Source organism: Podarcis muralis, chromosome 5, assembly GCF_964188315.1.
Source record: "Podarcis muralis chromosome 5, rPodMur119.hap1.1, whole genome shotgun sequence".
Taxonomy (NCBI): Eukaryota; Metazoa; Chordata; class Lepidosauria; order Squamata; family Lacertidae; genus Podarcis; species Podarcis muralis.
The window spans coordinates 18,009,069-18,027,122 of NC_135659.1; the positions used below are offsets into that span (position 1 = coordinate 18,009,069).

At 42.2% G+C, this 18,054-nt stretch overlaps 1 protein-coding gene across 1 annotated transcript; it reads left to right on the forward strand.

Annotated features, from left to right (window-relative positions):
• Positions 1-7,365: 7,365 nt before the first annotated feature.
• Positions 7,366-16,725, forward strand: RGS13 (regulator of G protein signaling 13). The gene is made up of 4 exons (XM_028732016.2): positions 7,366-7,496; positions 11,638-11,699; positions 12,368-12,534; positions 15,073-16,725. The coding sequence occupies exons 1-4, from the start codon at positions 7,366-7,368 to the stop codon at positions 15,280-15,282; spliced, it is 570 nt and encodes a 189-aa protein (XP_028587849.2). The 3' UTR covers positions 15,283-16,725.
• Positions 16,726-18,054: the final 1,329 nt, after the last annotated feature.

The following is an 18,054-nucleotide window of genomic DNA, read 5'->3' on the forward strand; positions in this document are numbered from 1 at the left end:
ATAAACTAACAGGAAAGGTTCGAAACTGGCGGGACCAGAAATTCATGGAAGACTGGAGTAAATTTACGGACTATTTGAAAAGTATTTGTGAAGATCAGACGACGTGTGTAGGTTTGCAAGAAGTTTTGTGAGGAGTATCATTGGAAGTATTGCAAAAATGGAGAAGGGGAAGGATGATTTGTTAAGAAGTGGTTAAAATGGTAGATCATCAGAGGTGCTGATGGAAGTCTAAAAAGATTGTATAAGTGATAAGTTTTGTGGTACATTTTAAAATTTATATGTTAAAATCAATAAAAAAATATTTTTAAAAAAGAGAGATCAGGATGTTGGAGCAGATGAGCCATGTATTATATTCTCATGATAGCAATGTAGGCACTAGGCAAGACTTTCTAGGGATAGCATTCCATAAGTAGGGCAACATCCCAGTTACCCCAGCTAACTGCAAAGATGACTAATAGGCAGGTTCATGTTAGCGCATGCAATCTTTCAAGTGGCCAGGTCCCCAAGCTACCTACCCCAGTTGTGTCAAAATGGAGAGTTGTCTTCAGCTACCTTATACTCAGAGTTGACACACTGAAGTTAATAACCATGGCTAGCTTAGGCCAATTAATGTCAACAGCTCTGCTCTGAGCAAAAGTTAGTCAAATACAACCCAAAGAATCCTTTTCAGATTTGAAAACTCAGAACCTCAGGGAAAGCACATGATCTATGACCTGTTCACCAGCTATAGTTGTCTCACGGCAAAAATGGGGTAAGGCTTATCTCTGACCACCATTCACTTTTCAAACAAGGTTCTAGGAATGGCAAAAGGAAGTGTCATTTGATTAAAAGGGGCTGGAAAATATTAGTCACAAAATCCTGGCCTTGTCTAACAATGGATGCAAACATTCATGCAAAAGTTAAATCATCTTCAGTCACTTTGGTTGATCAGTAAAGATCTCCTGAGAGAGACAGGACAAGCATCTTCTTATCAAAGGTTCATTGAAGGCCAACGGAACATTCTTTTTTTAAAACACACACACAAACTGCACACTTAACCACAAGCAAAGTTTGCATGTAAGCTCACGAGAACTTCTGCCATATACAGCATTATTTGCTATGACATCCCAGCTGTAGAAGAAAAGAACTGGGTGCTTTAAGAAAAAGCAAGAGGAACACTTTAACAGAGGGGTCTTCAGAAACATCCCTCCATTCTGAGTCCTGCTGTTGCCACCACCAGAAGAACCTCATTAAAAACAGCAAGAAGTTTGCACCCAAATTTCAAACAGAAGCAAATCATTTCCTTCGCAACCACAACCAATAAAACCCCCAAACCCTGGAGGATATTGCGGTGAGTACACAATCTCTCAGCATTGGCACCCCAGTTGTTGAGCACCTTCCATCTGGTAGTCTAGCTGGTGCCTATCTTGGCGATTTTCTGACACCAGCTGAGGACTGATCTCATTCGCTCTGAATAGGGTTTTGAGAATTCTGGAAGGAATTGAAGGATGTGTTAATGATATGCTTCAATTGTGTTTTATTGTTATACTGTCTTTTATGTTGTTGTTATATGCTCTGTGTTCACTCATGATGAGGGGTGGAAAATAAATCCTATGAGTAAATAACGTTAAATAAAAACCTGCCTATCTTTCTTAGGCAGAGGGAGGTTTTGTTTTATGGTTTTTAATTTTTTTTTCCTTTAAAAAAGGAGCAAGTGTTCAAGATTTCTAAACCTGCTTCCTTCACAAACCAGTTATTTGATACCTTCAAACATCCTTTCCATAAAATTATCCATGAAAATATCTATCTCCAGGTAGTAATCATCATTAAATGGGGGTCAGCCTAAAACTTTAAGTGCCAATTCTGTATAATGGGAATGAAACATTTGTGCCCTTTTAAAAAGTTGTGGAGTTCTTTCTCCTTGTCCTCAGCTAACAAATATATTATAGGCTCATCTGCGTCTAATAAAGATATACTGTAGAAAAGGTTAGTTCTTTTTCTCTTCTTTCTTTTATAGTTGTGGGAAGGCACATAAAATAGATTTGTTCTCAGGTGTGTGGGGTCAATGGAAAAGATAAAGTTTGAAATCTCAAAAATGTAAATGTCACAAGGCTCATTCAGCTGAATTAGTGGAAATTACATACAAAAAATCCATTATATTAAGGGAAATTGTTTGGGGGGAAATGTGCATGTTGAATATAATTGCGAAGAAAAAATGTGTATATTAAGAAAAATGACATACGTAAAATGCTGGCAAACGGTGAAGATTATTAAAAGGGGGGGCTGATGTGGAAATATGGTGAACTGAACTCAATAGTGGAAATATGAGCAACTAAGAGAACCTGAAGGGACGCGGGTGGCGCTGTGGGTTAAATCACAGAGCCTAGGGCTTGCTGATCAGAAGGTCTGCGGTTCGAATCCCTGCGACGGGGTGAGCTCCTGTTGCTCAGTCCCTGCTCCTGCCAACCTAGCAGTTCGAAAGCACATCAAAGTGCAAATAGATAAATAGGTACCACTCCGGTGGGAAGGTAAACAGCGTTTCCGTGCGCTGCTCTGGTTCTCCAGAAGTGGCTTAGTCATGTTGGCCACATGACCCAGAAACTGTACACCTGCTCCGTCGGCCAATAAAGCGAGATTAGCGCCGCAACCCCAGAGTTGGTCATGACTGGACCTAATGGTCAGGGGTCCCTTTACCTTTAAGAGAACCTGAGATTGACCAGTTGATCCATCCCTAGCCTAAGGCCAACCTGCTATGCTTTATATACCATCCTACTTCTCACTAATGGAAATGACCAAAGGTCAGAAGACAAAATGTCAAGAAAAATCAGGTGAAATTTCACTCCTGTCTAAGTTGCCACTAAATTCCACCATCAATATGGCTGCCTTGGATTTGCTTCATGCTGGATTATGCGTCTGAAGCTCGTGGTATGACAGCTTGTGAAACCTGAGGTAGTAATTATCAAAGTATGCTCTAGAGGACACTAGGGTGTGACCAGATTAACTTCTAGCACTGTGCAAGAAATTTATTTAATAGTTATAGAGCATACGACTATAGAACAGCCTATCTAGTCCAGCATCCTGATTGGTACAATGGTGAACTAGATGCTTTTGGGAAGTTCACAAGCAGGACATGAATAGCTCACTGCTGTGCAAGACCTCTTGGTACGAAGACGAAACACTGTCTCTGAACCCCATTCAAACTCAAAGTACTTTTTCATAGAGGAGGCTGCCTGCTACTGCTTCAGATAATGCATTGCCTTTTTCTGGCCAGAGATGCTACACCAGCTTCGTGACAGGTGGGTTGTTGTCGCTTAGCAGAAGGGGTGGAGTGGTGGCAAGGTCAGTGCGGTGCAAACACACTAGCAGGAGCACCAGATTATTGACACTTCAGTCCCTCTTCTTCCCCATCCACCCACACAATTGAGAACGAATCTGTCTTCAGTCTTGCAGACAGTTGCCTCCCCACAACTGCCAAACAAGGTAATGAAAATGAATTAACATCTTCTACAGGATTTTGGGAGCAAACCACCTGCTGGGGAGCTAGCTTCCAACAGACTCTACAGAAAGGATGTCTTGTCTCTAGATCTTGTGTGGCTGGAACCCAAAGCAGAGTTGCCAGTGTGGTGTAGTGGTTAAGAGCGGTAGACTCGTAATCTGGTGAACCAGGTTCGCATCTCCGCTCCTCCACATGCAGCTTCTGGGTGCCACACAGCCCACTCCAGAGTTTGGCGAGAGTGAAATGGAAGCATTCAGCTCTCCAGCAAATGTTTCTGCCCGTAGCAACAAATTACAAATACCACACAGAACAAAACATCTAAAACTATGGCTTCATGGGTGTCTCTGAAGGGACATGATGTAACCTCACATCCTGATGAATGGACTCTAAGTGCCAAGCAAGTGATCTAAAAGTGGAAGGAAGCTCACTCCTACATAGACAATTCCTGGCTCAATTGATGAAATGGGAAGCACGCTCCCTCCTGGTAAGCAAGAATTAAGCTGTGACTTTGAGAGCCAGTGTGGTGTAGTGGTTCAGAGCAGTGGACTCGTAATCTGGTGAACCGGGTTCGCGTCTCCGCTCCTCCACATGCAGCTGCTGGGTGACCTTGGGCCAGTCACACTTCTCTGAAGTCTCTCAGCCCCACTCACCTCACAGAGTGTTTGTTGTGGGGGAGGAAGGGAAAGGAGATTGTTAACCGCTTTGAGACTCCTTCGGGTAGTGATAAAGTGGGATATCATATCCAAACTCTTCTTTTTCTACTACTTGCCCTCAAAGGAGTCTGCCTTTTGAATTCCCATTTGAATGGGAATGCCCATTGACCTTGTGGGGGCCTGACTCTCTCAAATATTTTATTGTGGGGGCTGAAGCCCCTACGGCCCCTAGGAGTTCCTATGAACTGGGGTTAAATTCTCCTGGAAGACACAATCTAACCCTTGTGGAAACACTAGACAGTGATGCAAAACCAAACAGATGGCCTCCAGGCCTTTATTATCAAAAGGGCTTGCCTGAAAAAAGGAAAGGGGTGCACCTTTCACAGTGCACAAATAGGCCCTTTGTTCTCCCAGCACCTCCTAGAGCCATAGATATTTGCTTAACACTTTTTTGTTTGTTCCAGGAGCTTTATGTTCCAGCAGGCAACTGGTCTGTCTTTAAGGTGGAGCATTCTTCATACACTGTGCGAGAAAGAAATATGTTCCACTCACTTCAGCATGAAGTCTGATTTCACCTGAATCCTCCTGAGTGTCAGGTGAAAACAAAAACTACCAAGCACAGTTGAGAGCGTAGGATTGGGCATCTAAGTGCTCCCCTCCTTCTGTGAAGCATTATTCTCGGGCACCTTGGATGTTACAGCTCTCGTTTTATCCCTGCTATTGGTGCCTTCATTCCTGCTCTCTTGAATAAGGAGCAAAGTTGTTTCACTTTACACCACTGGATAGCTCCTCACAGTGAAGCAAAGAACGCACAGTGGCAATGGACTGTTTCTCTGGAGTCTGGCAGGCCTGCCTGGGAGAGTTGAGAGTACCCAAATTTTAAAGGACAGCCAGCCCAAGACATTTTGTGGCCTGAGGTGAAGTTGGCACAAGGGATGTGGTGGTGGGGATTCAATTCAGTTCACATTTAAAGCTGGACCTATCCAATCTGCACATTATTATTATTATTATTATTATTATTATTATTATTATTATCACCACCACCACCACCATCACCATCAGTATCTAAAACCATGTTTGCATCTCAAGAAGCATTTTATCCAAGGATAGCTGACTGAATCATTGACCCATCATTCTCCCACTTTTAGCCTGATCCTCTGATAAAATTATCTGCAGCATGGACAGGGTGAGAGCATTGTAGGTATAGTCCACAAGGGGGCAGTGGAAGTGTTGGTTCCTCCTATTGCTTCTGCAGAAGGAAGGCTGCCTCCCTACATTCACAGGTCTAATATAAACAAAACAAAGAGGGGAGCAATGTTTTTAGGCATGCCTTTAGATATTGTGGGTCATAATCAAGCTACGGTTAATCACAAATAAGTTCCCCTGAAAACTTTAAGACATAAATACTTTGCAGGTGACTCATTCCACTGGGTTCAGTGGGACTCAGGTATAATAATAATAATAATAATAATAATAATAATAATAATAATAATAATAATAATAATTTATTTATACCCTGTCTATCTGGCTGGATTTCCCCAGCCATTCTGGGCGACTTCCAACAAAATATTAAAACACAATAGTCCTTCAGCTATTAAAAGCTTCCCTAAAGAGGGCTGCCTTCAGATGTCTTCTAAAAGTCAAATAGTTGTTAATTTCCTTAACATCTGGTGGGAGGGCGCTCCACAGGGTGGGTGCCACTACTGAGAAGCCCTCTGCCTGGTTCCCTGTAGCTTCACTTTTCACAGTGAGGGAACTGCCAGAATGCCCTCGGAGCTGGACCTCAGTGTCCAGGCTGAACGATGGGCGTAGAGACGCTCCTTCAGGTATACTGGACTGAGGCTGTTTAGAGCTTTAAAGGTCAGCACCAACACTTTGAATTGTGCTCGGAAATGTACTGGGAGCCAACTAACTTTAGCTGTACTAGAGATAGTAGCCTCTATCCTAACAACAAACTTGTTCTCTGAGAGTTTATCTTTATGTAGTCAAAACAGCAGTACCTGAGCAGTGAGGAAGGGAAAATTGGGAGGAAGCAGGATGGAATGGAATATCCTGGACAAAGGCCTGGCTGGCTGACTAGATCACTGACTGCATCAATAATTTGAGACTGTCTACGGCAATAGATCTGCACCAACTAAGCAGCTTTCGTTTGAGAGGGAGATGCAACTCTCTGCTTTTAGTTAGTGCTATCAGGAAGGAAGGCATGCACAGACCCCTGGGCATTGCCATATTTGTATCTTTTGCTTTCAGAAGATAGAGGATTTATCTCATTATCTGTCTATAATATGCCTTGCCTGGGCAATGATTTTTGGCATAGGTTGTAGAAGAGGAGCCTCTGTGAAAACATGTTATTGTTTTGATTGGGAAATTGCCTTTACAAAGTAGTTCTGTTGACACTGGCAGTGCCAAAGATTAGAAATAGATTTGCAGCACAAAATATACGTGACTATGTGTTTGGGGATAATGTCATCTAGCAGTTTACATACCAATGATATGCCATTCAAAGATTTTATTATGAGTTTGTTGACTTTATGTTGTGTGTTTCAGCTATGGCTTATATGAAAAAATGAACAAGTGTCATCAGGACTAGGGAAGGAAGGCTGATTTACTGAGAAATGCTCCATTTTAACAAGGTGCAAGAAAATCAATAACCAAACAGATTCTTAATATGGGCATTTTATGAAGAACTTATAGATGCAATATGTCAAATAACAGTGCAAAAAAAATTACACTCAAAGAGAAAAGGGGGTTCTTGGAACCTTTAATGTTCCTAAGAGAAATAAAGATTTATTGGAAACTTTACGTTGCAAGATCCATTAATATATTGTTGGATAAAAATGAAGATGCGTTACGATGTCACCATCTGAAAGTAATATTTAATTGATTTTGTATGTTTTTTATATTCTTAAGCATTGAATAAAGACTTTCACCATGAAGAATATGCCATACTCATGCCCTAAAAATGTACCTGGCTGAGTATTATGCATTAGTACTACAGTTACTACTACTATGCTGTCAATGCGCATGGTGCTTTTCAGAGTATTGTACCTCAGAGTATTGGTCATGTCTACAGAATGGAAGATGGCAGTATCCCCAGGGATACAGGGAGCTGGCTTCAGGCACCAAGCCTATTGGCAGACAAACTCTGCCAACAAAGATGTCTGCAAACATGACATGAAGACTGGCAATGTCGACTCCATTGTGTGGGAATCCCTTCCCTAAAACTGGAATGGGGGAATGGTAACTGTAATAATACAGAACGCATCAAGTGCTTACGTATACCTATTTTCTTCAACTAGGATAATGAGTCCCCGAATCTGTTGGCTTTGCAACATCTTCAGAGATGGCACAAATGGAATCGCTTCAAAGTAAGTGCAATCTGGAAAAAAGCACATTGATAGAATACAGAGAACTATAGTTGTTCTGATTTTTGTTAGTCTCTTCTACTTTTAAATTCCACTGATTTCAAAGAGAGTTGCAAGCATCCCATTGAAATAATCAAGATTTTGGGAAGTAGCATTTTGTGATCCTATGCTAAAAAACTACTTTGGGGGAGTGTGTGTGTGTAATTTTTTAAGTAAAAGACTTTGCTCATCATTATTTCATTTATTTATTAAATGAAAAAAAGGCCAACAATGTAATCTTAGGCATGTCTGCTTGCACGTAATCGGCTGAACAATTGCTGCCCTATAAATCTTCCTAAAATTAGCTGTAACTTTGAAACCAATGGAAAAAAACACAGTCATGCCTAATATAAGTCACATTGTTACATTCATAACTGACTTGTCACAGCTATTACAAAGTAGCTTATCAAAAGAAATAATTGAAGTGCCTAGATTGGAGCGATGATTTCAGTAACACATGCTATCAAGACAAGATACAGTTTCCAAGAGCCAACAGGAAACTGATGTCTGGAAACAGCTTGCAGAGGCTGTGAAAGTCTCAGACCAGACCTGCCAGGATGTCTCTGCAAGGCTCATGAGACCTGCTGCTTTGCCTGCACAGCTTTAACCTTGCTGCCACCCTGCCCACAGAGGAAAGCCACGGCGCCACACCACATGGGCTGCTACTACATGGGAACACAGTGCTATCCTGCAACAGAGAATAATAATTGGCAGCAGGGGGGGGGGGCAAGATAAACAGTTGGTGAGCTGCCACCCAGTGTTGCAACACTTGAAACTTCTATATTGATTGTAACCTGCAAGAATAAGTAATGCAACAATCTCTGATTGTACAGTGGTACCTTGGGTTAAGAACTTAATTTGTTCTGGAGGTCTGTTCTTACCCTGAAACTGTTCTTAACCTGAGGTACCACTTTAACTAATGGGGCCTCCCACTGCTGCCACTCCGCTGCCGCACGATTTCTGTTCTCATCCTGAAGCAAAGTTCTTAACCCAAGGTACCATTTATGGGTTAGCGGAGTCTGTAACCTGAAGCGTCTGTAACCCGAGGTACCACTGTATCAGAATGGATTGGAGTGATTATTCTGTGATAGTATGGCAGTGGACAAAGCTGTATGGTAACTTTTGAATAAATGAGTTTTTTGGCGGGGTTTTAAGTTTCCATTTCAGACGCGTCAAAATCTCAATTGCTGCACCTTTTTCCTTTACAAATTTTGTCACCGATTCCTTCAGGTCGAGCATCAGCAAATTCACAGAATGATCACTCCAATCCTTTAAAGAGATTTAAGTGTTAACATGACAGTTCGCAAGGTTATTCAAAGCGATGTGCGTGCCAAAACTGTTCCTTTTATATTTGAGAAAGGCAATCAGAGATGGTTGCATTACTTATTCTTGCAAGTCAAAATTAATTTAGAAGTTTCAAGGGTTTTGCAACATTGTTGAGCGTGTGTGAGCTTTTATAAGTTTGAGCTTGGAGAAACTGCATTCAAAATACAAAATAAAAGTAAAATATTGTCAGAAATTTATGGCATAAACTAATCTATATAAAACTGGGCTGCTCAGCAGCTGCAAGCACGCATGGGCAAGCACACATGGGCGTAGTCAGGATTTTTGTTAGGGGGACAGAACCTTAGTTTGCTATGTATTATTATTGATTGTTATTGATTTTTGTTGATTTAGGGAGGCAGCTGCCCTTCCCTGCCCCCCCCTGGCTATGCCCATGCAAGCACATCTCCTATTCCAAACTCTCAAGGGAGATTTTCATCTAATTTCACAACTTTTAGGTCAGAGGTGGATTTAGGGCAGTGTGATTTGGTTCAACTGCACTGGGCACCAAGCTGAGGGGGTGCCACAGGTTGTAGCAGCCATGACATATGAGCCGAATGGAAGGCAAGAGGTGCGGAGGGATGCCATACCAGGAGCCACTGAAATTTGAAACACGAAAGAGTACCGCTGCTTTTACCAGCCTTTGTAGCCAATTTACCCACATTCTGCCTGACAAAGGAAGTTCCCCAGCCACTACAAGTCCACTAGCAAATATAATACTATGCCTAGGTAAAGGTAAAGGGACCCCTGACCGTTAGGTCCAGTCGTGACCGACTCTGGGGTTGCGGCGCTCATCTCGCTTTATTGGCCGAGGGAGCCAGTGTACAGCTTCCGAGTCATGTGGCCAGCATGACTAAGCCACTTCTGGCAAACCAGAGCAGTGGACGGAAATGCCGTTTACCTTCCCGTCAGAGCAGTACATATTTATCTACTTGTACTTTGACGTGCTTTTGAACTGCTAGGTTGGCAGGAGCAGGGACCGAGCAACGGGAGCTCACCCCGTTGAGGGGATTCGAACCGCTGACCTTCTGATCGGCAAGTCCTAGGCTCTGTGGTTTAACCCACAGCGCCACCTGTGTCCCTAATACTATGCCTAGGATGGTGCAAAATAGCAGGTGAAGGGCTGGAGCAAAGACACATGACATGGAGCTTTGCTGGTGTTTTATATATCATAGAATTGTAGAATTGGAAAGGACCATGAAATGCAGGAATCTTTTGTTCAACGTGGGGCTCAAACCCACAACCGTGTGATTAAGAGTCTCACGCTCTACCGACTGAGCTATCTCAGGTTGCAAAAACAGTAGGAGGAGTGTGGTGGTTCAAGGCACCAACCAAAAAAACAATAGAATGTATTTTTATCAGAGGGGGAATCTTCTTATGGCTAGCACACACAGAAACAACCCAGACACTTTGCTAGGGTAAGCTAAAAATGTCCTAAGGCAAATAACAGTAATGGTTATAAATCACCAACGCTGTAAAATCCTGCAAACAGCTGTTGTGCAAGTCAGGTTTATGAATCTTTTGTTTGGGTTCAGTGTACAAAGGCCAATTTTGCTTTTAATCAAGAATGGATTAGGAATGAACTTTGTAATAATTAAGTGGCTTTGGTAAGCATGTGGAACTGATGTCAGGCCAAGTGGGGAAGAAGAAAATTGTCCTCAAACTTTTAGGTGGTCCAGGATGGCTACTCCATTTTGTTTCTTTAATGCAAGATCTTCAAAACTGGGGATGCCGGAGAAATTCATTTCAGTTCACATTTAATGGTGAACCTACCCAATTCATACTTTCTGAAACAAAATACATTAATTTGAAAAAATAACATGCAAACATCCATCAAATGGGGACAAATTGCTTGCAAAAAAATGCATATTTATTTAAAAGTAACATAAACATACAAAAATGCACTGTCTAAGGGGAAATTGTTTGCAAACTTATAGCAGGGAAATTTCAGACAAAAAAAATGTATAGGAGAAAAAAGTGTATTAGGAAAACTTCACACTAAAATGCTAATGAATTTTCATGAGGACTTTAAAAAATGTAAAAGGGTGTGGAAATACAAAGAATTGGATTTAAGATTCAAAAAATTAGAAACCAAAATTGACAAATTTGTCCATCCGTAGCTGCAATCCTACACACATTTACCTGGGATTAAGCACCAGAACTCTGGGAACTCAGGCTGAGGAATAATGGGGAAAAGAATAGCATGGTTGAAGTCCAGTTTCCTTTTAGAAGGCCCAGCACTTCACATTTTGAACTAACCAGCTCAGAACAAAATAGATCCTTAAGACCTTCATTTTTCAGGTAGGCGTTCCGCACCTTGCATGGCAAGAGAATTACCTCTTCTACAGAACTATTAAAGGTGCACAAGGCCCTTTTTTTCTAGCTGGCCACTGTAAAGGTAAAGGTAAAGGTACCCCTGACTGTTAGGTCCAGTCGAGGATGACTCTGGGGTTGCGGCACTCATCTCTCTTTACTGGCCAAGGGAGTTTTTCCGGGTCATGTGGCCAGCATGACTAAGCTGCTTCTGGTGAACCACAGCAGAGCACGGAAACACCACTTACCTTCCTGCTGGAGCGGTACCTATTTATCTATTTGTGCTGGTGTGCTTTCGAATTGCTAGGTTGGCAGGAGCTGGAACCGAACAACGGGAGCTCACCCCGTTGCGTGGATTTGAACTGCCAACCTTCTGATCGGCAAGCCCTAGGCTCAGTTGTTTAGACCACAGCGCTGTAGTTATTTGCTATTCTAAACACATGGTTTTCATTTCCCTTATTTCTCACAGAGTAAGTCTGGAGGAAGTGCTGCAGTGGTCTCAGTCTTTTGAAAAACTAATGGCTACTAAATGTGAGTTATCATGTGATTTTTAACCAGAACACGAAGTAAGTGTGGGGATCTGTTTGTGTGTGTACATTTTGCAATGCAATTTTGGTTCAAAAACTGTGCACAACTCCCTACTTCCCATGTTTTACATAAAAATGCATACAAAATGCCCACTTTAAAGGAAAACATATGGGATAATGTATGTCTGCATTAAAAATGCATATTTTATTAATCATTTCCGAGGAAGCATGGAGAAGCTGTGTATATATATATATATATATAACTATAACCTGCATTTTTAAAATTGCACATGTAAAAACAATGTTAAAAGCATGAATGCCTTTCCTGCAAAGTGCAGTGACCATTTGGCTATATAAGGGATGACATGATCATGGAGATATTTGGGTCCCAAGCTATACTGTATACGACTTTGTACATCAGTACCATACCTTGAACTTAGCCTGGTAGTTAACTGGCCACCAGTACAGTCCTTTCAGCAGCTGTATAACATGGTACCAATAGTCTACAACAGCATGGCCCCGAGAAAGAGAATTTTTGGGCTCCATGATCTTGCACAGGTCAAATGACTCACATGAGAGGACGGCTTGGAAGATGTGCATCCCAGTTTTGGCACTCAGCACATTGGAGGGTATGCATTGTTACCACACCGAGTGACCTCACCTGATTTTCAGATGGGCCTATTGTCTACAAAACCTACCTGAAGACTGAATACAGCGATGAGAACATTGAATTCTGGTTTGCTTGTGAAAAGTATAAGAAGATCGTATCGCAGAGGAAAAGAATGTCGATGGCACAGAAACTTTTCAAGGAATATATACAACCTCAGGCTCCGAGGGAGGTAAGTTAATGATCTGGAGAGGAATGCAGAAAGTCTGTTTGGGGTTTGGTGCTTGTTATCTATGCAAATTAAACAATGAAGTCTCCAAAAAATATTATATAATAATCTCAGATACCGGTATATCTTCAGGCAATTGAAAGCTAAAGATGGGGACCTTGTTTTGTTTTGTTTTTCTTATATTTATATCCTAACTTTCTTCTATCACAGAACCCAGAGTGATTCCCAGATCGTCAATACATCCAGACCTCCTTAGCATCCGCAAGGGGATGGTGATCTCTTGAGCCGTCACACCATAACCTGGAATTGTAGTAGCACAGGCAATAAATTTATGCCTCTTTTGCATCCTCAGTAGTCTTGTTATAATGGAGAAACATTAACTTCTCAGAGACTCCTGCTGCTCTTAAATCTTCCATGCCACTCTCTAAATTTCAGGCACAGAAACCCAAGTAAAACCCAAGTAACTGAACTTCACACCAAAGGTGTGCTCATACCAGCCTGTTTCCCAGGCTGGGAGTGTCAGTCTTTCCATGAAATCCAAGGCAGGATCAATGTTTGGTGCTCTTTTTTTGAGCTTGGGGCAGGAAAAGAGGCGATTACAAGGTATGAACCAGGCTTCCTCAACTTCGGCCCTCCAGATGTTTTTGGCCTACAACTCCCATGATCCCTAGCTAGCAGGACCAGTGGTCAGGGATGGTGGGAATCGTAGTCTCAAAACATCTGGAGGGCTGAGGTTGAGGAAGCCTGGTATAAACAATGGAATAGTGAAACAGCCACATCAACTAGTTGCAGGCTTTCACTTGAAATGAGACCTGCCTAACTGGGAGATTGGCAATATCACATCTGCCTGCTGAGGTGGACTACAGGTGCTCATTAACCAAGAAGAACACACTGAGATCCTTGCTCATGAGTGTTCCACTGCTGATGAGCATCCACATGCGAACAGAACTTAGAAACAGAGCCAGCCAAAGACATTTTGCTGCCTGCAGTGACAATGGTGCCCCTCCCAATTCCATGTACAAAACCCAACTGGACTAGTTGGCATCTGTCTGCCTCAGGAGACAATGGAGGAGTGTGCCTTTGGGGGCACTCTGTTGGCAGGTTGCAGCACCAACAGACCAATGCGAGAGACTCTTACTACATCACTGGTGATAGGATAGTGTATCCCCCACTAAACCTGTTCTTTTGTTTGCATGTTTAGCTTTTTTGCTATTTTTATTGTAGATCATCTTGAGATGTTTGTGTAGAAGGCAATTAATTAATTCATCATGTACTGTTTTAAAGAGCTTAAACATGGGCTTGAAATATAGGTCACTGCAGTGGCAAAAGTAACAGTAGGGGAACATCTTGATGAAATCCTTCAGTGGTGAATATGCCATCTGTGGCTTCATGTTCATGTGAAAGGTCCTGTTTTCCATTAGGATTTGCTTCTTGGAAGGAAAGCCTCATGTCATTGTTACACACACAAAAAAAGTTGGGGAAGGACAGACTGCTTTCATAATAAGCATATTATGCAAAGGTGACCCAAACATGAAAAATCCATTTCAATTCCAAATGGGTGTCAGTACTATATTATCTATCTATCTATCTATCTATCTATCTATCTATCTATCTATCTATCATCTATCTACCTATCTGTAACTATCTATCTATCTATATCTATCTATCTATCTATCTATCTATCTATCTATCTATCTATCTATCATCTATCATCTATCTATCTATCATCTATCTATCTATCTATCTATCTATCTATCTATCTATCTATCTATCATCTATCTATATCTATCATTTGTTTGTTTTTGCATTAATATCCCACACCTTTCCTCCAAAAAGCTGAAGATGATATACATAGTTCTCCTCCTCACCATTTTATCCTGACAAAAACCCTCAGAGGCAGTGACTGGCCAAGGTCACCTAATGAACTTTGCGCCTAAGTCAAGATTTGAATTCTGGTCTCCCAGGCCCTACTCCAGCACTCTAACCACTACTCCACATGGTCTCTGTGCGTATATAAGTACTTTCACGGTACAGCACTTTGGGTGCTTCCATCTTCACTTCACAGGCTTCTGTTCCTCCTCTGAGCATCTCACTTTGACCTACCTCTTGCATTATCAAAGCTCTTTTAGAAAACCTATTAATTTTGCTGAAAACTACTCTCCTTTTCAGGGATGCGGGTGGCGCTGTGGTCCAAATCACAGAGCCTAGGGCTTGCTGATCAGAAGGTCAGCAGTTTGAATCCCTGCAATGGGGTGAGCTCCCATTGCTCGGTCCCAGCAACTGCCAACCTAGCAGTTCAAAAGCACGTCAAAGTGCAAGTAGATAAATAGGTACCGCTTCAGCAGGAAGGTAAACGGCATTTCCGTGCGCTGCTCTGGTTCGCCAGAAATGGCTTAGTCATGCTGGCCACATGACCTGGAAGCTGTATGCCAGCTCCCTTGGCCAGTAAAGCGAGATGAGCGCCATAATGCCAGAATTGTCCATGACTGGACCTAATGGTCAGGGGTCCCTTTACCTTTACCTTTTTACTCTCCTTTTCAGATTAACATGGATAGTCAAGCAAGAGAAGCTGTTATCAAAAACATTCAAGAAGCAACACAGTCCTGTTTCAATGAAGCCCAGAAAATTGTTTACTTGCACATGGAAAGGGATTCCTACCCAAGGTTTCTTGGTTCAGAAATCTATCGAAACCTTTTCCTTACGCTTTCAATCAGACAGAAAGCACTGGTGTCTATGAAAGAGGGAGAATGAGAACTCGGAAGCGGCCATTTTCACCATCTGTTTTTGAGCCTTATCATAAACAAGAGAAAATCAGAACAAACATACAACACAGATGAATCTTGTCATGTTTTAACGTAGCACAGGTAATATTGAACTGAACCATACAAATCAAATGTAAAAAATAATGTCAGTAGCAGCGTGATTTGTTTATATTTCGGGGGGGGGGCAGCAACTTTGGAATAATCATAGTCTCTCTGAACAAACCCACCCAATTTCACATTGGCACTTAGTATCAGAGGCACCAGCATGCAAGAGCTGGGGGTGGGGGACGTTGCATGCCTGATGTCAGTATTTTGGGAGGAGCTGAAGCCAGAGTCAAACACAGTGGCAGTGTGGCTTCAGTGACCGGCAGTTCCTCCTCCTCTTCCTCTTCCCTCTTCCTCTTGCCACTGCCACCAGCAGGGGGCTGCTTTGACCCCCCCCCTTCCCCTAAGCGGCAAGAGGAAGAGAAGGAACTGGTCACTGAAGCCACGCTGTGCTTGGCTCCCCGCTCGGCCCTCTCCTCCCCCTGATTTTTTTGGACATTGGGGGCAACCCCCTCCCCAAAATATGGGGGGTGGGCAAAAGGGCTCAGCCCCTGTGAGTTGCTGTCCCTGATTAATATACAGTAGCTGCTGCCCCAGTGCTTCAATTTTTGGCCTGGAATGTGTATGCCACAGTTTGCTTATATATTTGCAATGGCCACTCACCTAGCTAGAGTTTGGGGGACTAAAATTTGGGAGAGTCGGGAGATGGATGTGGATTTCATGGGGCTAGAGGGCCAGCAGCATGTCACGCCTCTGTTAAAACATCTACACCAGGCTTCCTCAAACTCAGCCCTCCAGATGTTTTGAGACTACAATTCCCAACATCCCTGACCACTGGTCCTGCTAGCTAGGGATCATGGGAGTTGTAGGCCACAAAGATCTGGAGAGCCAAGTTTGAGGAAGCCTGATCTACACTGACTGCCCATATGCTACTAGTCCAGCTTCAAGGCTCTTGCATTGAGGTACATAGCCCTGAACAACTTGGGTCCAGGATACCTTAAGGACCTCCTGAGCCCTTATATTCTAGCCCAAACACTAAGATCATCTGGAGGGCTGTTATTTCTCCCCCATGTTACAGAGCCCCAGGTGACTCAACCAGAAGTGATGATTGGTCCCATTCTGTGGAAAGCTCTTCCAGCAGAATATTGACTTTCATCTCTATGACAACAGGCTCTGCATCTGCTCAGTTTTTTCATTGTGTACCCAGTCATTTTTATTATTGCTCTGTACTGCTTTGAAGGGTCTTTTATGTTTTTATATTGCTGTACACCGCCCTGATATTTTATGAGAGGTTGGTATATAAATGCTTTTATAAATACAACATAATCAAATAAGGTTTCCCTCTACCTTTCTGCCATATTTCAAGCACTGATTCACTCACTGCCATATGTTTATACTGAGACAAGCAGAGATGCCTGACAATTGCCAGAGAAGAAATACTTGGAAGCGCCACAAAGGCCGTGGTACTTCTTCCTTATTTAATGGCACTGCCTTCTCAGAAGTATCATAGGTGAAAGGTGTATTGAGGCAAACTGCCATGAAAGAGTTTCTGAATGTGCCTGGGGTAAATAGTGATTAATACTGAAACAAGGGAAATATTTCCTCAAGGAGAATGGAAGGGAACAGCAACACCACAAATATGTGCAGGTATTTTGAGTGAACGTCAAAAACTCATGGTGATAACAAAGAAAGAATGGCAGTTAAAATGGACTTAGCTGAGATGGCAAAACTGACATGTTTGATCAGAGAAAAGTCATTGTTGACATTTGTTAACGATTGGAAACCTATCATAGGATTGTTGCATGAAAAAGGGAAAAAAATGATATTTGGATCTGAGAATTGAAGATAATGTTTGCTTATAGAAAGTAGCTTTGTTGGGTGAACAAAGTGAATATTGTTTTTATATAGCAGACAGAAGAAGAATGGGAAGTTCTTTACTTTCTGAATCTTATTTTTCGATCTTTCTCTTTTAACGTCTTTTCTCTTGTAAACTCTTTTTTTCGTTATTTCCTTTTTCTTTCTCTATCCCTTCCCCCTCCTTTTTATTTGTTTATTGTATCTAAAGTCTTAGTTGGATAAAAAAGGGGGAAAGATATTATGTTTTGTATTTTTCTCTATAAATCTTTTTTTAAAAAAAGAAAAAAGAAAACTCATGCTGATGTAGGTAAAACTTTCACTTAGTTATGGTTGGACAGTCATATACAGTAAGTCAAGATTCTTAGGGTTACTAGAGGTCTTAAGCATCTGGTAAAATAATGCCACAATTGCTGCCACAGGCATGGCCAATCCATATCCTCTTCCCGCTTTTACTTTGAAGAAAACCTCAAGAGTTTCTATCTAGTGAAACACCAGTCTGAAGCATGAATTGAGGACCTGTGATCCTCTGGATGTTAAAGGACATCAGCTCCCTTCATCCCTGTCCTATTGGCCATGCTGGCTGGGACTGATTTGAGTTGAATTCCAACAATATCTAGAGCAGGTGTAGACAAACTCGGTCCTCTAGATGTTTTGGGACTACAGCTCCCATCATCCCTAGCTAACAGGACCAGTGGTCAGGGACGGTGCCTTGCCGGATCTAGAGGGCCAAAAGTTCTCCATCCTTGGCCTACAGAATAAATAAGAGTTTCCAACTAGGGAAAGATGTCCAAATAATGCCCTACTGTGGTGTCCTCTGCTGCCTCCACAGCCCTATATTATCCATACATTGGTGGGAGGT

Coding starts and splice junctions, on each gene's coding strand:
- RGS13 (XM_028732016.2), top strand. CDS start 7,366: ATGGTAACTGTAATAATACAGAACGCATCAAGTGCTTACGTATACCTA. Junction 11,700..12,367: donor AAAACTAATGGCTACTAAAT/GTGAGTTATCAT, acceptor CCTGATTTTCAG/ATGGGCCTATTGTCTACAAA. Junction 12,535..15,072: donor AACCTCAGGCTCCGAGGGAG/GTAAGTTAATGA, acceptor TCTCCTTTTCAG/ATTAACATGGATAGTCAAGC.